The following is a 22,907-nucleotide window of genomic DNA, read 5'->3' on the forward strand; positions in this document are numbered from 1 at the left end:
GAATTATTGAGTTATGGCCAAAAACATGTTTAAAGTCACTCTACGTCACTAGAGGTCACTGTAGTCTTGACCTTTGACCTTCAATCCCCTGACTCTAATCAGTTCATTTTTGAGTCCCAGTGGAAATTTGTGCCAACTTTAAAGACACTCCCTCAAGGCCATCTTCAGATGTTAAGCCCAAAACAATCAGACGGACCTTGACCTTTGAGCACCAAATTCTAATCAGCTCATCACTGAGTCTAAGTGACAGTATGTGTCAAATTTGAAGAAACGCCTTCAAGGTGTTCTTGGGATATTGCTTTCAAAAGAATGAGACAAATGAAAAGTCAGCGTGACCTTGACCTTTGACCACCAAAATCAAGTCACTTCATCATGGAGTTTAATCGAACGATTGTGCCAAATTGATTTTTAAAAAAAAAAACCACAAAAAACTCAAGGTTTTCTTGAAATAGTACATTTACAAGAATAAGACAGACAAGGTTACAGTGGCCTTGACCTTTGATCACCAAAATCTAATCAGTTTATGGTTAAGTCCAATTGGATGTTTGTGTTAACTTTAAAGAAATCCCCTCAAGGTGTTCTTGAAATATCGCATTTGTGAGAATGGGCCTCTGGTCTCAGCTGTGTGCAGCACAGAGGCGTCAAACACGCTCTGTTCACCAAGTTCATGTGTTCAGACAGTCATATGGAGGCAGTTTTCTTTGTTTTATTGTAAACATGAACATGTATAAATAACAACAGCACAGTGTTTTAAAATGAGCCCTGCTGGCTTGATATGCACAAACACTTGTGGTTCATTTCTGAGTCACTTTGTGTGCTCCTCTGCGATCGTGTGTGTGTGTGTTCACTTGGCGTTGTGGACGCTCTGGTGGCGGACCAGGTTCCCCAGCACAGAGAAGTTCTTGCCACACTTGGTGCAGCTGTATGGTCTCTCTCCCGTGTGGACCGTCTGGTGCACTTTGAGGCTGCAGGCCTGCGAGAAGCGTTTCCCGCACAGGCTGCAGCTGTAGCGCTTCTCGCCCGTGTGCACGCTCATGTGTCTCTTGATGTGGCTGGACTGCGAGAAGCGCTTGCCGCACTGAGAGCAGCTGAACGGTTTCTCTCCAGTGTGCACACGCTGGTGAGTTTTCAGCTGGTGCGGGTGGACAAAGGGCTTCTTACAGAGGTGGCAGTGGTAGATTCTCTCCCCGCTGTGGGAGCGCTGGTGCACCAGCAGGTCTCTGGAGGAGGAGAAGGGGCGGCCGCACTGCTGGCAGCTGAATGCTCGCCCTGTGCTGCTGGGAAAGCTCCTGCTCCGAGAGTCAGAGGAGGCGTTACTGAAGGCGGTTAGAGAGTTGGACATGGATGAATTCCCGAAGCTGCTCTCGCTGCACAGGAAAGACGAGAGGGGCTCCTCTGTGCCTGCGACTGCATCTGCGGAGTGTTTGTGAGGGGCCGTCAGAGATCTGGCCACCTCCGGAGAGGAGAACAAGTCATCGAAGGAGGAGGAGTCCAAGCTGCCAGCGTCCAGTTCTGCTGCTTCACTCTCTGTGTGCTGACCGCTAGTGTTAGTCAATCTGCTGTTACTCACACACTCTCCTCGAGGGACAGAAACTAAAGTGTTAAATGTGCAGAGAGCTTCAGACCAGGAAGCTTCAGCCTCCAGTTTGACTGCAGGTAACACGGCGTCACCCCTCCAGTCTGCCGCAGCACCACACACACCCTTCACTCCAGTGTTTGGAGGAGACAGCTCTGGAGTCTTTATCAGAGACGTGTCTTCATCAGCAGACAGAGAGTCCACAACATGTTTGTTTAATTCTTTGGTTAATTTGGTCATTTCTCTGCCTCTGTTTGGATCAGGACCTCTCTGGTCCGCTGGATGACAGTCCCGACCCTGAGCTCCGGCCTCCTCCAGTCCCCCTTTCTCCTCCTGCTGGAGAGCTTTAGGTCTGACAAAGTCCTGATTTTCATACTGAGCTAACACACTGACTCTGGGGAGCTCTGCCTCAACACTCATTGGACGGACGCTCTCAGCAGCCAGAGAAACACACTGAGGTCCAACTGCAAAATAAACAGAGAGAAAAAGACAAAATCAAATCAATCTTCCACCAATGCCACAAGCTGTATTTAAAAATCTTAAAATTAAAACAGTTTATAAACCACAAACGCACGCAGTCAGTTTTTAAGGGTGATTATTGTCTTATCTACAGGTAATATGTTGAAATTGAATGTTTTTCTAAAATAATTAAACAAAATAAAAAAGATTTCAATTTTGCATTTTAAATGAAAATGCAATCGAAATTTTATTTTTGTATTTTTCTATTATTATTATTTTCAATTTTCATTTATCCTATAACCGGGCTGCGTTTTCTTTCAGTCTTGTATATGCAGGTCTGGGAGTGTGTATTGTGTGTATTGCACTGATTTATATCATGTTTTTTTCTGTTGGTATGTTTTTCTAATATTCAGAACCCAATAAAAATATTTTATTATTATTTATTTTGCAGAAATATAGTCCTGACAGTGTGGAGCGGCCGTTGAATTAGCCTTTAGGTGAGACAAAAATATAGATGCATAGTTAAATAAACTGTACATTACATCTTTACTAAGCTTTACAGAGCTTTACTGTAGAAGAACTTTATCCAGACATATGCTCAATACTTTTAAAACACCCTGCATTTTCACTACCGCTTTGATTCCATCAGCAGCATGTCGATGACATTACATCAGCGGGAGCGTCTGTTGGCGTTTCAGAAGCCGAGCGTCCTGCTGGCTGATACCGTAGACTTTATGAGATCTTGCTTATTTCGCCATTTTCCTTGATTTTGTGGTTATTTTTCCTTAATTTTTGAGATTCCACCATGACTGAGTAGGCTCCACATATAAATGCTTTCCTTTTCTGTCAAATATTGATATTTTTACCCACTTTGCTGCGCTGCAGCCTGCAGTCCAGCCAGGAGCAAAGTCAATCAAAGAATTTTAGCTGTCAGTCAGAAAAACATGCTCATCTTGATAATCATACAGATCAGGAAAAAAAATAAATCTAGTTAAACACGGACCAGATTGAAGATTTGTGGCTGTGTTTCAGCTTTAAAAAAAACCATCTTAATAATTATACAGATGAATGATTAATATAAAAATAAGTGACTTGGGGGCAGTAGACAGACGTGTCAGTCATACAGTGCCTGTTTGAACGAGGCTTCAGTAAACCAGCTGCAGCATGTTAGATGTTTTTGTCTTTCTCTTCCTTTGTGGTGTTTTTAGTCAAAAGCTGTACGGTATTTTATAGACCTGAATGTGTACTGATGATGCTGGGCGCTGTCTGATGGTCCCCCAGCACACTGCAGTCCCTCAGCTCCTCCTCCAGCCTCTCCTTCTTTATCACCACCACCTCTGGCTCCGCCGGCGGCTCCGCCACAACCACCAGCTGGCAGACACAAAACAGGCACAGAGAGTCATACAGCTGCTACACTGCACATCTGAGTGCTCTGCTACATTATCCGCAGCCGTGCACGTGCATCTTTCCATAGCAACAGCTATAGGATGGAAAGATGCAAACAAAACAAGTATAAGCAATATATTAAGGATTTATCAACATGTGCTGCTTTGGAAAAACTAACATATATTACTAAAGGAAAGCTGGCAGTTTTTGAAAATATTTGGGGGAGCTTCATGGACATTTTGAAACAAAACGTTGGAGTGGGGTTGGGACAGTTGGAAATCAGAATATCAAGTTGTTGTAGTTGTTGTAATCTTCAAAATTTCTGTACATTGTAACTACTGTAATAACATCTGTTTATACTGTTGGTGTTGCTTAATCCATGATACATCTTTGTTTTTTATTTTTATACAGTATTGATAATTTCAGTCCAAGTAAATAATAACTTCTCTAATCAAATAAATGTAGTGAAGTCCAAATGAAGCAGAGTAGAAATATAAAGTGAAAATACTCAACTAGAGTACAGGAACCTCCACAATGTCTTTAAGTACCACGCTTGACTAAATGCACTTAGTTAAATTTCTTTACTGCATTTCAGCTAGCAAGCATGAATTTCCCCTCTCTCCTGTATGTGGACATGAACAAAAGAGATAAAGAAAGAAAAGCTGACCTTTGAACAGACAGCAGCACTGACCTGAGACTGCTGGGTGTCCGTGTTCTCCAGGATAGTGGACTTTATGTTTCTTTTGTTAATGGCAGAACCGTCTTCTCCGAAGTGATGATCTGCTTAAAGCAAATTCGAGGACTTCGTTAGAATATGTCCACTGTTACTCTGTCACTATGTGCACTCTTTGCCATGTTTCTGGTGAATAAATAATAAGTGTCTGCAGTGCTTTAGTTTTTTTTTCTCGATTGTAAATCAAAGTGGAAGTCTGGCCTTTTTTTGTTGAAGTATCATTTTTTACCTGCTGCATGATGGCTTGTTGCCCTTTTCTTTTAAAACATGAAATGTGCAGCTTTAATTTGAGGGAGCAACACTTCAGATCCAAGAACTGGTGTTTACCTGCTCTTCGGTCAGTCTATGACACACAGAAATGGCACACTCGTCTGCTGCAGCAGCGTGTACACAGCTCTGCTCAACTGGCAACGGGGGAAGCAATAGAGTTGTGAAAGGATGACATATTTCTGTAGGCCAACCAGGCAATAAGCATCACACTGGTTCCCTTGTTGAAAACCTCATTAGTTTTTTGAATAGGATTTTTAATGATCGCCAAAAGTAAGCTCTGTGATGAACACAAGTTTATGATACTTAAACATTTTGATCAGCATGAAAATCTTTACAGATGAACACCACTTTTAAAACAGAATCGAAAAATATTATAAACAGACAAATCTGCAAGTTCAAGCGTGACTGTTGCGGTTAAACTGAAAGAGGTGGGCGAGTGGGTTGAATGAGTTCCTGTGTCCGGTTTGATGACGTCTAATGTCCCAGACAAACACTGTAGTCCAATTTAGCCACTTGTTAGGAACCACCTTCATTAAGAAGCGTAAAACATTAAAAACTCAAAAATTGGGTTTATACCGACGTATTTCATGTTATTGAAAAAATATCTAAATATCTTTAGCCTGTGTTAACCACAGACCTTATTTAAGGCATTTTACCAAAAACAAATTCAAAAAACCCATAGAATTGAAGACGAGGAAACCATAAGTGCTAAAAGGCCAACCGACTTCAGCTTTTTGGGACTCATTACTTTACCACTATATAGCCTTTTTTTTAGTGGGTTTACCTGTGTTTAAAAAAACATGCATTTACATGATAATTTTGGAGGGAAAGGGTTGTAAGGGGGCAACAGCTGATATCAGGGGGGCCATGGCCCCGCCTTGGAGGCGCCACTGTAATGAAGGCGAGGCTGCAGTTGTTTTAATGCAGTATATATCATGCTGTTGAAATGTCTGATTTATGAGTGTGACCTGGTGTCTAGTGCTGTCCATGCAGGACATTAAGCTGGTTAGTTTAGTTTCGGGGGCTAACCTGTCGTGGAGCAGGTGAGCACGTGCAGCGGGGGGGTGGGCTCTCGCTCTCCCGCGCGGACCTCCAGCAGCCGCAATCTGCTCCTCAGGACCACGTTCTCCCTCTGGCTGCGCGAGATTTCCAGCCTCAGGGTCGCAAAACCGTCGTCCACCAGCTGACAGATCTCAGCCACTGCAGCGTTAGCTAACACCTCCATGATGGATGCCAGCTGAGAGTGGAAATCACCAAAACTCGCCATCCTGGAGGAGCACCGGCACGGTCCGTCTCTGCCGACAAAACCGCTGCTGACGTGTTTTTTCCGGATTAAGACAACCTCATATGGTCACACATGAGACACGTGAGAGGGGACAATAACGGTGACAGGCATTTCCGTTTTGACTGCAGTATAGAAACAGTTCTTCTCAATAAAAATGTTGTTTCTATTTACTTCCGGGTGTGCGGCAAGGACGTTTAAAAAGAGGAAAAGTTATGTCGTCATATCCCCGGGGTTCAGCACGTGCGCAGTAGAAATGAAGATATGGGTGAGAACAATACTGCAGTTATGGAAAGTCCGTAACCATTTGAAACCATAGACTGTATGAATAAATAAATGAATAATCTTAATATACAGTCTATGTGTGAAACCTGGACAAATATTTTTATTCAAAAACGCTGGGAGAAGGCAATTTAACAAGACATGGCCAAAAAAGTTAGAAACGATGAAGAAAGATTAAGTAAGAAATTAGAAAGAACGGAGAAAATTCCCTTACATATAGCACAAATATAAAAGCAAAGTCCATAAATGTACCCTAAATTTATATATATATATGTAGAGAGAGAGAGAGAGAGAGAGAGATGCATATATTTTCTGTTAAGGTCATTTTCTTGTAACATTTTAGTTTGACTTTTTTTTGTACATTTCTTGCCCTGCTGCTTATTGCCTTTTCTCCATGTTTTTCAGATAAATCAAACTAATGTGTTCAGGTTTCAAGGGTTAAATAGCTTTTGCAAGGCATCTGAGCACAGCAAGGGAATACTGATGTTGATCCAATTTTCAAATGGCTAATAAAAGACAACAAACAAGTCCTTTCTATATTCTATATGAAAACTAATCTGAAATCTATTTTGTATCAGCCACCATCAGTCCAACACATGAAATATACCTACTTGCGCATCAAAAATAAAGTCTTTTTTTTGTCATCCAAAATTGTTAAAACTGTGATAGTATAGTATGCTGTCAAAAATAACATAAAGCGCTTATACTATGGCATGTTGCCCAAAACAGCATAAAAAAAATGTCATAGCATATCTTGTCATCCAAAATAGCTGAAAATAAAAAAATAAAATGTCTTGAAAAATAGCATGAAAAAAATCATAGCGACTTGTGAAATCAGCTGACCTGTTCAACTCAAGGTTTTTTTGCCTGGATGCAACTAAATGGAAAGGAATTAACCTTTTAAATTCTGAGCAAATTGGCTTGATTTCTTTCAAAAACACGGCAAGAAGTTATGAGCAACAAGAAAAATACATGAAATGTAGCCCCCCAAAAAAGTAAAAGTGTTTTATTAGAAGGTATTAAAACAAAACATGAGATAAATACGTTTACATTAATAGATACAATTATTCAAATAAAAATAGAAATAATCATATATATTTTTTCCCTTTTATATTATTATCAACTTTGAATAATTTCAGTCTCTATTTTTAAAAACAAATTATTAAATAGTTTTCTTGTCACCTTTTCCTAATTTCTTGCAGTTTGTGAGACATTTCTTACCAAGTGGCTCAGTACCTTTTTAGCCATGTTTTCAAAAGAAATCAAACTAATTAGCTTAAGTTTCAAAGGTTTAAATGCATGTGAAAGGCGTCTGAAAGCGGCACAGACAGCTGATGTTGTTTCAGGTTTCACAGGGTTAACATGTCCTCAAAGACAGCTGTTGACAGACTTTCACACACACATTTTTGTGTGTGTGAAAGTCTGTCAACAGCTTTTCTTTTCTTTGAGTAGGGTGTTACTGTGTTTGTTTATTTGTTCTTTTTATTTGTAATTTGTTTCCCAAAAAATGAGAAAAAATGGAAGAATAATATCTGTACACTGTCATATTTTGCACTTCCTCGAATAAAGTGTGTTAAAAAAAAGACTTTCACACACACCACAAACACCTTTAAAGTCTGTCGCTCTTCTGAGTAGAAATAATCAAATACGTTGTTTTAAATCAAATCATTTCAAAGTAAACTTGACTCAGGAGCCATGGGCAGACTCATGTCAGAGATCATTTTAATGAGCAGAAGAAACATTTTCCAAAGTGAATCCAAAGACAATCAGAGTTCTTCCCAACAACACTGGTGTCAGACATGAAATGGGGCTAAAATGTTGAAGGACATTTCATCTAAATGCTGCTGAAATGAAGAGACAGATTTGATCTGGACACAATAACATGAACACGTGAACAGTGAATGTGCGGCCTCAGGTGCGTACAGTGTTGATGCAGCACACTGACTCGCTCTACTTGGCCGTGTGCAGAGCCTGGTGCCTGATCAGGTTGCTGAGGAAGGAAAAGTTCTTGCCGCACTTGGAGCAGTGGAACCTCTTCTCCCCGGTGTGGACGCTCTGGTGGACCTTGAGGTTGGTGGAGGTGGAGAACTGCTTCCCGCAGTGGGGGCACGGGAACGGCCTCTCCCCCGTGTGGACCATCTGGTGGCGCTTGAGGCTGCACACCTGGCCGAACCTCTTCCCGCACTGGACGCACTGGTACGGCTTCTCCCCTGTGTGGACGCGCTCGTGGATTCTCAGCTGGCACTGGTGGGCGTAGCGGCGGGAGCAGAAGGTGCAGGCGTAGGGGAGGCAGGACTGCTGGGACTGTGCCGATCCGGACTCCTTGTTCTGGTTGCTGGATCCTCCATAGAGGTGGTTCTGACTGGAGAAGTGGGCGTTTTCTATCGGCTGGATTCCAGACCAAGAATGTTGGGTTTGCTGTTGTTGGGAGTCAACTGCTCCCATGGCAACAGGGGGATTATTAAAGGTAGACAGGCTGTAGGCGGCGTTACCTGCAAACATCACCTCAGTGGGCGGCTCGTTGATCTGAATGCACATACGCTGATACTGGGGCCTCACACTGCTGTCGTCCTGACCGGCGAGAGGCGCCACTTCCTCCGCTCCACCGTCTCCACCTCGTCCAGACGGCGGCGTCCTGTCCTCCGCTGCACGGGGCACTGAGTTGATCACGATGACGTCATGCTGAGTTGCAGTTTTTGGCTTGCTCTTGTCACTCTGAGGCCTTTTGGACAAAATGTGGACACTGGAGGCAGAGTTTGTCCTCGCTTGGCTGAAGCTTCCTGCTACAGTTTCTGCTGTGTATGTGGAACAGGACGGCCGCTCCCGATCTCCGGCCTCGCAGCTCTGCTGCCATCCCAGCAGCGTTTGGGACGGACTGTGTTTCTCTGGGATGACACCTGATGAGCCCACAGCAAAGAAAACACGATTAGAAAAAATAGATGCAACATTTTATTTACGAACAGCTCACTGCAGGTTTTTACAAATGTACTGGTTCGCCAGCTTTAACATACGACGGAGGATTAGGGCCACATTAAGGGAATTTTTTTTTAATTATTTACGAGATTAAAGTCATTAGTTACGAGAAAAAACTCATTATTAACGAGAAAAAAGTCATTATTTACGAGATTAAACTCATTATTAACGAGAAAAAAAGTCATTATTTACGAGATTAAACTCATTATTAACGAGAAAAAAGTCATTATTAACGAGAAAAAAGTCATTATTAACGAGATCAAACTCATTATTAACGAGAAAAAAGTCATTATTTATGAGAATAAAGTCATAATATTCAAACCTGCTGCTTTTGGAGACACTTGTTAACATGAGGGCTACGGAGGATTTGGTTGAGTTGTATTTTAGGATAGGTTTCACAAACAAGGAGATACTTAATCTTTTGGCACATCAGCATCACATTATCATAAGTATCAGGACTTTAAAAAGAATATGCAAGAAATTGCATCTTTTCCGGCGAAAGAACCAGTCGGATTTGGAGGATGTTGCTGCTTTTCTGGAGGGGGAAATGGCTGGAACTGGTCAACTGCAGGGTTATCGTTGGATGCATCTACGGGCTATTCAGAGGGGTTTCGTTGTGTCTCAAGAAACAAATCCTCCGTAGCCCTCATTTTGACAATGGTCTCCAAAAGCAGCAGGTTTGAATATTATGACTTTATTCTCACAAATAATTACTTTATTCTCGTTAATAATGAGTTTAATCTCGTTAATAATGACTTTTTTCTCGTTAATAATGACTTTTTTCTCGTTAATAATGAGTTTAATCTCGTAAATAATGACTTTTTTCTCATTAATAATGACTTTTTTTCTCGTTAATAATGACTTTTTTCTCGTTAATAATGACTTTTTTCTCGTTAACAATGAGTTTTTTCTCGTAACTAATGACTTTAATCTGTAAATAATAATTTTTTTTTTCCTTAATGTGGCCCTAATCCTCCGTCGTATTAACCCAATCGAGGCTGTGCAAACTGATTTCTTTTAAAAACACAGGGAGTAGGGAACTTAATGAGACATGACCCCAAAATGAACAAGGCAACAAGACAATTACCTGAAAATTAGCAGTGAAGTGTAGAGTAATGTACAGAATTTACAGAACACACATATAGAATAAATATAATGTGAAATAAACAGTAAGGGGTATGAATACACTCGACATGTACAGTGTGAGCAGTATAAACAGTATACATAGCATTAACAGTGGTATAAATATGCTGATATATATATATATATAAATATATAGTAGAACATAATAATCTATGGACGCCCGTTTCTGCCAGTGTGATGATAAAAAAAAGATCCTGTAATCATTAAAATGAGAACTTTCTCACAAAAATGACAGTGTTGTTTCTCATTAAGAAAAATAGAAATGTGTCACATCATAACGCGATAATGTAGTGATAAACATTATATTTATAAACAATGTAAGTGGTCACGCTGTAACATGACATGCTTTACGTTAAAAACAAAGTTAAAAAGTGAAAAAAAAAACCCATCTCATTCAAACAATAAATAAAACCTGTAAGAACCCGATATGGATATTTTTTTTTCTAGTATGGCAGCAAAACGCTTCCGTAATTGTGAGATACAAACTAATTTTGAAAAAGCTCATTATTTAGAGGTAAGCCATTATTTTGAGATAAGTCATTATTTTGAAAGATAATTTTTTTTGAGATAAGTCATTATTTTGGGATAAGTAGGTCATCATTTTGAGATACTAACGTATAATTCTGATGTACTAAGTCACTATTCTGAGAATATATAAATGAAGTGATATATATGATGTTGCTTAGTGTGGGGGTGAAATGACTGAATGGGAGAAACAGACTGATACCTTGCACTTCATGCATCTTTTCCTCCTTGCACTGAGCGCTGCTCGTGTTTCTCAGACGTCTCTGGCCCTGGAAAGAGGAGGCAGGCGTTTAGCTGACACAAGGAACCCACGAGGCTCGCTCAGTAATATCGCAATCACTATTTCAAACAGGGTTGACGTGTTAGATACACAGTATGTTCTGGATGGAATCAAATTATTTCATGGAGATGAATGATTTACTTTGTGTAAATCTTCTTTTCCACTGCAGCACAGAACTGCATTTCACTACTGCTGCTACTAAAACAGTAAATAATACATGAAATGACCCCATACAATGAAAATAGGATTTAAGTGTATATACATTACACTACATGTATATATGGTTATAAACTTCCCTCTCTTCTTTGGTGGGCTTACAGCTGGTTAATGGTAAAAAAAAACCATACAGTTACAGCTGATGATGCCATCACTTTAAAAACTCAGAATTGTCCAAAAATCCAAGAAACATCCTAAAATCCTAGAAATGTCCTAAACTCCTTGAAACATTTTAAAGTTCTAGAAACATCCTAAAAACTGCAAAACATCCTAAAAATCCTAGAAACATCCTAAAAATTCCAGAATCATCCTATAACCCTGGAAATGTCCTAAAATCCTAGGCATGTAATCAAATCCTGGATACATCCTAAAATCCTTGAAATGTCCTAAACTCCTTGAAACATAAACTAACTAAAGTCCTAGAAAACATTTTAATATCCTCGAAACATCCTAAAAACTGAAAAAAAATTCCTACATTCTAGAAACACTGTAAAATCCTAGAGATGTCCTAAAATCCTAGAAACGTGTATAGGGCTGCTGTGACTGGCCCGTGGACCCCTGTTGTTTTGCAAGTGTCCCCCAAGCAAAGCAAGTTGAGTATCTCTGTCCTAAAGTGTACAAGCACTCTGTGCAAAGCACAAACGGTGAGCTTTTTAAAGCAGGTTACTGCAGAATACACACAGTGAGAGCACGCTACAGCTGCATGGCCACACACTGTATTTATTTAGAAATGTAGTATACAGTATCATAGCAACTTTGAACACTCTTTGTTAACATGAGGAAAGGACAAACAGGTATTCTCATTAGAAAACTAAACAGGTGGTGATATGGCCGAAACACTCAACGGTCTCATTCAAATATTTAGGAGTTAGATGAGAAATTGAAAACTACAAAAAGGAAACCTGTGTGTGTGTGTGTGTGTGTGTGTAGCAGTGACATTTGGCACTTGGTGCACAGAGGGAGCGGTGTCACAGCTGTGCTCAGGTGTAATGTATGATTTGGGAAGAGTGTTGTCTGTTCTCTCTCAGAATGTGTTGTTGATTTGCTGTTGAAACCTTATCAGAGTGTGTCAGGGGGGGCATTTTTCTGTAGGCCGACACAGAAGTTAGTGTCGGCCTGCTCCCTAATCAAAAAGACGATGGGATTTTTCTATTGGATTTTGGATTATTGCAGAAAATAAGATCAGTTATACACAGATGTTTATGATACTTTAATTCTGTTCAGCAAGATAATCTTTACAAATGATCACCGCTTTTCGGATTTTTGAAGCACAAATACAATCGCCGGAGGTAGAAATCAAACGTTATAAACGAAATACACCACAGTCGCACAACTTCATCAACGCCATCACAATGAGGCACCGTGCTCAGCTTGATGATGTTGTACCGCCTCTTTTAAACCTTTGAAACCTACGCAAATTAGCATGATTTCATTCAAAAACATGGAAAAAAGGCAATGAGCAACTTATCAAGAAATGACCCGAAAATTAGAAAGAAATCACTAATAAAGTTACAAGGAAATTACCTTGAAAGAAAAGAAAAACAAACAACGATATACACACACACACACACACACACACACACATGTTCTGTAACAGTTTTAAATATTTTATTTTATAAATTAGAACAATAGGTTTTTTTGGCATTTTTCCTAGTTTTTTGATAATTTTCTAATCATCTGTCTACCTCTCTCCTTTTTTTTTTTACCCTTTAAAGATATTTTTGCATTTTGAGGGACATTTCTTACCATATTTATATATTGATATTGATTGCCTTTTCCCATTTGTGTGTGTGTTGTTTTTTTTTTAAAGAAATCAAACCCGTTTGCTCAAATTTCACAAGTTTAATTACTCATTAGAGGTGTCTCAATGTAGCACAAGAAAAGTGATGTCAGTCCAGGTTTTCAAAGGGTTAAGCCACATAAAAGCTTCAAAACTGAACAATTTTAGACATCTAACCAAAACCAAATTAAAAAACCCATTGACTTCAATACAAGGGAACCAGGAGTGGGAAGATGCTAACAGATTTTGGGACTCATCCCTGCACCACTTCATTAGTGACAGAGTGAGTGTGAGGGACACTCGTCCCTCTTGTCACAGTGAAACTCCCAAGACACTTTCTCATCAGTTTCATCATTCATATCACAGAAGAATAGACTGAAAGAATATAGAATGAAAAGATGTGAAGCTGAATCCTATCTGATTCCTAGCTGCTGACATGGCGTATGTTCAGTCTACTTCTGGATAATCATAAATCAACCCAATCCTCAGAAAAAAAGACTAATATTGTACATTTCTGCAAACCACGGATATGTGACATTTATACGTTATTATGTCGTGGAAATGTTGAAACTTAACGTTGAAACAACTCTGGGGTAAATGTGTGGTTAGTTTTAGGCACAAAAACTACTTTGTTATAGTTGTAAAAAAAAAATCACGTTTGGAAGACAGTGATGACTGGCGAAATCACAGCTGGTTTTGTTGTTGGTCTCAAATGTATGAAAAGAGCAAATATAATGTGACCGTGGTGTACAGAAACACAGTGACAACATTTTCCTCTGGTGACTGGGCTGCATACATTTATGGATGCAGCTGGCATTAACAGCAGTTGAAAATACTGCGGGGGGGATGTTTTTTGTTTGTTTAAGAACTGACGGTCTCGCAGATGTGACATGAGCCGAAGCTCTTTCACAGTTAAAAGCTCATTCACAGTGTTTCATGGTCTGAGGCCAATATGTAAAACTGACATGTACTATAGATGCTGCTGTATTCTATGTCATTTACTGAGATGAACATGCCACTGTAGCCATACCAGTCTGGTGTGTGTGTGTGTGTGTGTGTGTGTGTGTGTGTGTGTGTGTGTGTGTGTGTGTGTGTGTGTGTGTGTGTGTGTGACATAGAGGCACTAAGTTGCTGTTTGTCTCAGTCAGGACATTTCCCCTCCTTATTGGTGTCAAATCATGGAGATTCAGCATTTCACAACGTGGTTCACTTTTGTATTTTTGTACATCTGTTTATTTTCCTTGTTATATATTTTGTTTTGTTTGGCTTCTTGTTTTTTATTTATTTGTTTCCCTATTTGTTTTCTCATCTGTCAATTAAAAAAAAGTGGTTCACCTCCTGGCTTTTTACCAGCTTGTCATCTTCATATTGAATGTTCAAATATTTTTGTTTCTACAGGACACTGCTTAAAAAACCAAAGTCTTCGGGTGAGGTTGTAATCCTTAGGATTTTCATTTTGCCAAACTACCCGACTCAGAATTATGCCAGTCGAATCAGATTTGGCATTTCAACACAAATATTTAATGATTCATTTTTCCCCATATAAAGATTTAAATTTTGAATGGGCTCAGTGGGAAGTCTTATGTGAAATCGGCATTCAAGTAGTACAGTAAGCAAGCTAACTGTGCTAACAACAAGTTGGAAATGTGCAACAACTTATTTGCCGACACTAGATATCAGACAAAAGCCAGAGACTGTGGCGTATTGAAGTTACTGTGAGCTGTAAATTCACCACAGCAGAACACAGAAGAGTTTTTCACTCTCCTGTCCTCCTCTGTGCTGCTGCCTGCATGGCCACAACTCCCTGTACCAAAGAGTAGCATGAAAGTCAAGAATGCTCACTCCGATGCAAAATCTGGGGACCAAAACGTCCCCAGAAGCACACCGACAAACAAAAACGTAAAAATAAAAACAAAACAGCAATGGCTAGACTTGAAGCAATCTCAGTTGTCTCTGACAAATGATTCAAATCTCTGCTTTTCAAGGGGCAGCCCTACAGTTTATTGTATTTTTTCCCCATGCAAAGGCTGTTAAATTTTACATTCTGTAATTCTTAATCATATTTTTCTCTGGGGTAGGCCATCCTCACTCTAGTCAGATTTCCTTCATTTAAAAAAACTGTAAATGTTTGGATGATAAAACAAAAGTGAGAAGCATTCAGACAGGTCAAAGGACAGAGGTGCTTCTTGTGTTTCTGCTACATCACATCTGGATTACTGCATCGTCTTTTAGTCTGCTCTGCATTTCTTCCGTCTCTTTTTGTTTCTGATTTTAAAAATGTATTAAAAAATAACCCTCGGGGTTAAAAAGTGTTGTTTAAAAGTCCTCTTCAGGGAAACTTTGGTGCAGCAGTGTTGTGGTCTTGATGCTCAGTGCTGGATCTTCTGGTGCCTCTTGAGGTTGCTGGGGTGGGAGAAGCGCCGGTTGCAGATGGAGCAGCTGAAGGGCCTCTCTCCGGTGTGCACGTTGTGGTGGATGTCCAGCTGGCTCTGGCACACGAAGCTCTTGCCGCACAGCAGGCAGGTGTAGGGCTTCTCCCTGGTGTGCCGGGCCATGTGCTTCTGCAGGTCGGACTCCAGGAAGAAGCGCTTGGGGCAGCTGGTGCAGCCGTACGGACGCTCCGTGGTGACGGCGTGGTAGAAGGCCAAGTGGAGGCTGTTGGGGAAGGCTCTGTGGTGGTTTACATTATGGAGGCTCGCGGGGCGCCACAGAGCCAAAGAGGAGTTGAAGCTGGAGGTAATTCCATCACTAGATGTTCTTGGCGTGTCCTCATGAGGGAGAACAGACCCTGCCTGCGGAGAGGACCTCACTTGCACTAACCTGTGTCCTGCTGATTCCAGCCCAGCACACTGAATCATGGGTAATGTAGTTGTTTCGTGTCTGTCTTTCTCTTCACCTGCCTCTGTCTTTATCTGGTCTACATCTAATAACTCACACTCCTCTCCCTCCTGGTCTGACTCCTCTCCATCAATGACTATCACGTCTGACAGGGAGGACTCGGAGGTGTCTAACGCGGCCTCATCATCTCTCTTGCTGTCCATTACATCATCGCAAGAAGCTGGCACGCTGCTTGGCGTCATGCCAGCATCTGAGTTCAGCGGCTCGCTGTCCTCTACTTTGACATCACATCCTGTTAACTCCAGCTGGGAACTGTGGGCAGTGTCACTGCTGCTGCTGTCAAAGGGGACCGTGTCAGATCCACTGACCTCCGTTTCGCTGCGGCGTCCGGCTGGCTGGCCGTCGCTTGAATCCGTCGAGGCGGTGGGGAGCGAGGTGGCGGCGTGGGCCTCTTCTCTGCTGCTGATGCAGGTGTCTACTGGTGCCTCATGGTCATTGGTTTCCATCTCCATCGTTCCCTCCACCTTGACGATCCGCAGTTGACCCTCCTCCACAGGCTCTGCTGACTGGGAGGACAAACTCATTACTAATATGAGTACAGATAGCTCTTGCTCCCCAAAATGACACCAAAACACGCCAGTGGCTCTCATATGACTATTTCGGTACAAACATTCACCCGCCAATGTGATGGATAGCCTGCAGATTTACTCGCCAAATAGAAAATCTACCCGTATTTGGCGTTTGGCGGGTGATCATTTTGGACCCTGCGTGACAAGACGAAAGGCATTGTTGGTATCGATTCTGATGCAAAAGAGTATTTTTTCAATGTATTTGTTTAGTTATTTTCTCATTATTTCTGCTTATTCTATTGCTCTTGCACTACTGTTACAAAGGTTCTATCTGGGATTATTATATTTTATTTAATTTTCTGTTATTTTCCAGTTTTAACTTTACATTTCTACTGCTTCATGATTCCACTGGCCACTTGCTACCCATGGAAGAGGTCTGTGGAAAGGGATGGGGTTGGACTCAATAAGGTTTATAGTTAGGGTTAAGGTTCTGATTACTCTTTGCAGAAAAAAAGTCTGTTTTCTTTTTGCTCTAGGTACCACTTGCTTGTTTCTATTTAAAGAAAAAAGAAATATAAAGGAGTATCATATCCAATACAATTTTTTATATTGATTGGTGGGAATTTTTTTGACAGCCCTTTTTGGAAGTTTCTCAGTGTCAAGGTGACATCTTCAGTTATCTTGATTTGTCCAACCAAAAGTCCAAAATCCAAAGAAATGAATTGACTGTGACAAAAAAAAAGAGAAAACAAGACGGAAAACAAGCGGCTGATATCTTCTCTAACTTGGCTTAATAACACTGGAAATCTTTAGCTCATGTAACGGCTATACGAGGCCTGTACACTGTAAAATCTGACAAGTTGATCTTACTTTTAAAAAATCTCGGAAACTGACTTGAAAAAGGTAAGCAAATATAACTATTCTTACATTCTGTTAACTTCATATCTATTTGTAAAGTTTACTCGAAATTTTGAAATTAACTTGCTGTTTCCAAGTGGTAACAACTTAATGGAAAGTTAGTCTGATTTAGTGCAATCTGTAATTCCTAACTAATGCCATTAAATTTCACACACTTCACCTTTACCATGTTTAAGAAAATACAAATATGACTGACTAGTTTGCAACCGTCAGAATACAGATATATAGCACATGTCATGTTTACTGAAGTTGCAAAATGTTAGAAAGATTGATTTGATTAAATTTTTACATTTTTAAGTCGAACAACTTCACAAAATTAAGAAAATATAACTCAATGTTAAGTAAACTTAACAATTAGGTATAAAGTAAACATCAATTAAGACTAATAGTTATATTTACTTAAAATGTTCAAGGCAATCTGTTTCCTAGATTTTTCAGGTAAAAGCAACTTGTAAGATTTCACAGTGTATGATGATGGGTTTTTTTGGTATTGGTGCACTGTGGAATAGATACCTCGGTTTTGGTGGTGGTGACCACCTCCTGATCAGGATCTTGGTCCACATTGATAGGCTGGATCTTCTGCACACACTGCTGAGTCCCCGGCTCTCGGTTCAGAAACCTGGTCCTGCCTTGAAGAGCGGAGCCTGATGGAACAGTAAAAAGAAGAAGAATTGGCCTCTAAATACTACAACTAAACTCAATTAATAAAAGGGATAGTTCCAAGCTTTGGCTGAGCATGGATACAGCAAAGCATAGACTGTATATAAAGATGGACAACATGACAGTTCCCCCAGAGTGTAACAATTCAATCTGGATCGTCCCCTCGTGTCTGTCTGCAGTGAAGGTCATAAAGCCCGCTCCTTCATGTTAGTAAATGGGACATAGACCAAACTAAAAACTCAAAGTAAATGCCAAATAAATCTTTCCCAAAGATGGTTTCTGACACTGGAGGTAGTTCTCATCTCTCAGTTTTAAATGAGTTGTTCAATTCTACAAAAAGGGGATTTTTTGCCATGATCGACAGCTGTGACAGCCAATCCGTGCCCTCGAATTCAATGGGGCTGCTCTTGGCTGCACTGATGCCGAGATCCTGTTTGACACCAACTTCTACTGCCATTATTATTAGTCATGCCTCAGCTAATAATATACATATGACTGTTGTTATTTTTATGTCTATTACAATTGTTATATGTTCAGTTATTGTTACCATTATTGTTGCTGTGCATCTCTCCCACTCTCTCTTCCACTCTCCCTCTTCTCTCTCTCTTTATATATCATTTTCATTGATCATTTTTTGACTTAAGTAATCTACGGTGATTTAATTGTTTTTTACAATATCTACTGTACATCTGTCCATCCTGGAAGAAGGATCCCTCCTCAGTCACTCATCCTGAGGTTTCTACCATTTTTCCCTGTTACAGGGTTTTTTTTGCAAGTTTTTCTTTAGTCTGTGTGAGGGTCTATAGACAGAGGGATGTTTTATGCTGTAAAGTCCTCTAAAGGCAAACTGGGATTTGTGATAATGGGCTTTATGTATAAAATTGACTTGACTCTGGCTCCAAATGACTTCACGACAGCGCAAGATGGCAACTGCTGTATCCGGGATACTTAAGCTTCACCTCAGCATAGTGGGTGTAAGTGGGGATGCGTCGTCCATCTTTTTACACAGTGTATGGTTCAAAGCTGCTGTAAAATACTCTATAAACACACAGCTCTGACTGCATTACAATTTCAGTATTACTGCGCCAATTAGTCACCTGTTGTCATACAAGGCAGCACTACAAAGGGGAAACGCCAACTGAAGCCCAAATCATTTATCACCCTTCAGAACTAGAACGTTCATAAATGTGCAACACTTTCATTTAATAAATGCAAAAATAACCACAAAGATACCACAAAAGAAACACACAGAGCCCAAAAGGGGGTTTATGAATGAGCAGCCGCTGAACCCACCGCATCCTGTCGCCTCTCTGCTGCCCGTTCCAGCAGCCGCAAACCAAAGTGGGCAAACTCCACCAATGATCTGTGGTAAGTTAACAGTGCCACCTGAATGTCTTTAATTTTAGCCTACCATGTTTAATTTTCTCTAGCTATGTTGCCAGTTGTTACTGATATTATTTTTTGGTATTATTGTAGTTTCTCAGCATGTAACCTGGCTACACTGTGGACAAAAAGTGACAAAGCAGTCCGTCTCACACCCTAGCATGAGGATTTGTGGGGCCTTAACCTTTGCTAATTAGGATGGACTGGCACTGTCAACATACAAGGACATAGAATTCGTCAGTATAAGTGAGGATGTGAACAACTCTGAGGTTTAAGAACACGTCATGAATCAGACATAGACTTTTCTTTGGACTTTTCTGAAGAACAAATTTAAGAAAAAACTTCAGAAGATATTAGTGAATGAGGCCCATTTTTATTCAGACATCCTGCGATCACCACTATTTTTACGCTAGTTGAACCAATGAGCATGTCACAGCCTCTTAAAAGCAGTCAGTATGTTTACATGGTGTTAGAAATAATCAAATTATTGTGTCAGTCCGACCAATCTGGACTTTTAATATACAGGTCAACATATTAGTCCGACTGAAATCAGACTAAATTGAATTCTCGAAAGCGAACTAACACACCCAGATAGTGCGATTGGAAGTCAAGCTATTCCATCATGTAAACACCGTAGAGCCTGATCTCACCAAGACCTGTCACTGGAGAAGTGCCAACAGCAAAACCACTGTTTCCTTATGGTACAGCACGCCTCTCTTGCTGCTGCATGATGCATTTTTTATGGTGCTTTTTGGGTATGCCATGGCCCCACCTTAGGGGCGTCACTTAAATGGTTTCTGTATCCTTGGGGATACAGTCATTGGACAGGCTGTGGGGAGAGGGGCATTAGGTGGGTGCACTTAATATCCAGAAAAACACTGAGATGGGTCAGCTACTCAGGTCATGTGACTTCATGTCAGCGTTTAAAAATATACTCATTATTGGTATCAAAATTCAAAACTGTAATCCTACGTGAACAAAGTCGATCACCATGAGGTACACGTTTTTTTTTCATATTTATTATATTTTGGAGGGAAATTTGTTTTAGAAAATCGTTTTTTTTTTTTTTTAAGAATTACTTTTTACGTTCTTGTAGAAAAATAGCAATTTGCATCATCACATTGCCCAGATAAGGGTATATAATCAGCCATAATCACTCCCAGATATACTTACAGGCCTCTTCTCTACAGATGATCAATAATATAAAGGTCTAAAACATTGATTGCTATTTATTTTTATATTCCTTTGTTTTTCTGTTTTTCCAGTGTTCATTACACTTAGAGGCTGCTACACCGGTTTGCTCCACTGCACCAGATAAATTCTCCACTCCACTGGCCGAAACTATCCATGATAGGATATTAATAGTGTAGGGGCACCACAGTGATAATGTAAGTATGACAACAGAAATTATATGTTTTGTTTATACATTTTTGCATGTCATTGTTTATTTAAAGACTAGATTTGTGTCAAGCGTTCCAAACATACTGTATGTTAATAACCATTGTTCAAGATTTTTTTCCATTAAAAAAAACATATCATGCAAAACATAAAAGAAAATGGCAAATAAATCGCAAATTAAATTGTAAAATATAACAATTAACTAATTTCCCAAATTATTTATACATGCCTGCTCATTTAAGCAACACAAGAAGAGATGACCAAAAACATCAGAAAGTAATTGGTAAAAAAAGAAAGAAAGAAAATGACCTAAAAAATCATTATTATTATTTTTTTTAATAATAAGAATAATAAAAGTGATTAAACTATTATAATAATTTTGTAACATAATTGAAAAGATCTGATTGTGATTTTCATAAAGATATTTTTCCCTTGCTCTTTTCCCTTTTTTCAATTTGTGAAACATTTATTACCAAGTCGCTGATGCCTTTTTCCCCACATGTAAAGAGGAAAGTGTTAAATGTATACTCTAAACGGGCAGTGTATCTCGGGAGATACAAACTGCAATATGGAAACTAAAGGTTATATTTTGAAAAAAAAAAAAAAAAAAGCAATGAACTAATTCCCCAAAATGTTCATATATGCCTGCCAATTTAAGGGTTGATGGCTGATGATTTAAACCTTGAGCACATGAAAACATAATCACATGTGCACTGGGGCTGTGGTGGACTTTGGAGTGTCCAAAGTTATGTGTACCACATGTGTCCATCATATGACGGTTTCAGACCTCTGGTCACGGCCTTATCTCGGTGTTGAGGAACCTGGTTACAGTAGGCTACCTGGTGTAAACTTACTCCAATAGAAACCGGGATACTGTGGCATTTAAACACTTCATACAGCTTTCTGAACATTGTTGGGTTCAGCCTTGTGAACATATTCAGGTTAAGGTTATGGGTGTCGGGGCTACATACCCGCCTGTGAGTCCCTGTTGTGCCGGTTGAGGAGGCGGACCCCGGGGAAGCGGCTCCCGAACGAGCCGTCCCAACCCTTCACTCTCTCCGCTCGGTACCGGGCGATTTGCAGCTCCAGCAGTTTGATTTTCCTGCGCAGGAACTCGTTCTCCTTCTGGCTCCGGGACATTTCCACATGAACCACCGCGTATCCGTCGTCCACAACTTTACAAATTTCTGCGACGGCCGCGTTCGCCAGCACCTCCATGATGGAGGCGATCTGAGAATGGAAGTTCACGGCAGTCGACATGTTTACGGCGAGCTTGGTACACTCGGCCCTTTAAAACGAAGAAACGGACGTCTGTTGTCCTTAAAATGGCACCGACACTTCCGAAACGTCACGGTGCTATCTGAAATGCATAGCTGGAGAGTTTGACTTTGTCAGAATTACGGAGAAAAACGCGGACACTCCGACTGGGGAGTCTTTGTTGATATGGAGGCTACACAACAGGGTTTAAATGGACAGTATTTTTCCAGTGAGAGTACAGTAAAACAGCGCCCCCTCTGTCCAGGAGCGGAACCGCCACACACTACAGTACAGACGGTGGGACCGATTACAGGCAGAACTTCAGGGACTGTGCTATATTTATCAGGGGAGGAGGGTGGCTGGGGTGTTACCATTATGATACCCAGAATCTAAGACAATATTTAGTCTCATATAAAAATATCCATATAATATGAGTGTGTACTGGTGCCTGTGTACTGCCAAGGAGCCGTTTAGCAAGGCATCAAATCCCTAAATGCTTGGGTGCCGCTCTGACATCTCTTCAGCAATGCATGTGTATAGGTCTTGCTTTTGGATGTCTTTATTGCGGGCTTGTGTGTGTGTGTAATTTGAAAAGGAAAAATAACAGCAGAGTGACAAAAAAATATATATTTCCCCCAGGCTTTATTTCTAAATATTAACTAAAGCTGAACTAAAGAAATAGAAAAAAGTCCAAATAGAACATTAAAAGAGATCAAATAATAATAAAAAAGATTAATTTACCACACTACTAGAAATAATTAGGCCACATTTAGACTTAAGAAGAAAAGGCAAATTTAAAATGTGAAATGATCATTTGAAAATGTGAAGTGACAACAACAACAACAACAAAAAGTAAAATTTAAAATGCAAAAGCTTAAATGGAAATTATCAAACTGAAATCGAAAATTGTAAAGATGAAATTGAAAATGGCATTGGAAATAAGAAAAGAGCAGCATCAAATATAGTATTATTATTTTGT

At 40.2% G+C, this 22,907-nt stretch overlaps 1 protein-coding gene across 4 annotated transcripts; it reads right to left on the minus strand.

The window, feature by feature from the left end:
• Window positions 1-684: 684 nt before the first annotated feature.
• LOC121941907 (uncharacterized) lies at window positions 685-22,127 on the minus strand. 4 transcript variants are annotated; one of them, XM_088075422.1, is made up of 5 exons: window positions 21,643-22,127; window positions 17,744-17,874; window positions 16,112-16,309; window positions 10,832-10,898; window positions 7,694-8,885 (listed from the first exon to the last, which is right to left on the minus strand). In XM_088075422.1, the coding sequence occupies exons 1-5, from the start codon at window positions 21,929-21,931 to the stop codon at window positions 7,939-7,941; spliced, it is 1,632 nt and encodes a 543-aa protein (XP_087931548.1). In that variant the 5' UTR covers window positions 21,932-22,127; the 3' UTR covers window positions 7,694-7,938. The 4 variants fall into 4 exon arrangements, with proteins under 4 accessions (XP_042340817.2, XP_042340819.2, XP_087931548.1 ...); XM_042484883.2 differs by lacking the exons at window positions 7,694-8,885; window positions 10,832-10,898; window positions 16,112-16,309; window positions 17,744-17,874; window positions 21,643-22,127 and adding exons at window positions 685-2,040; window positions 3,271-3,406; window positions 4,113-4,204; window positions 5,454-5,918; XM_042484885.2 differs by lacking the exons at window positions 7,694-8,885; window positions 10,832-10,898; window positions 16,112-16,309; window positions 17,744-17,874; window positions 21,643-22,127 and adding exons at window positions 685-2,040; window positions 3,271-3,406; window positions 4,113-4,201; window positions 5,454-5,915.
• Window positions 22,128-22,907: the final 780 nt, after the last annotated feature.

This window comes from Plectropomus leopardus, chromosome 3 (assembly GCF_026936395.1).
Source record: "Plectropomus leopardus strain MGB_pleo_1.0 chromosome 3, ASM2693639v1, whole genome shotgun sequence".
Taxonomy (NCBI): Eukaryota; Metazoa; Chordata; class Actinopteri; order Perciformes; family Serranidae; genus Plectropomus; species Plectropomus leopardus.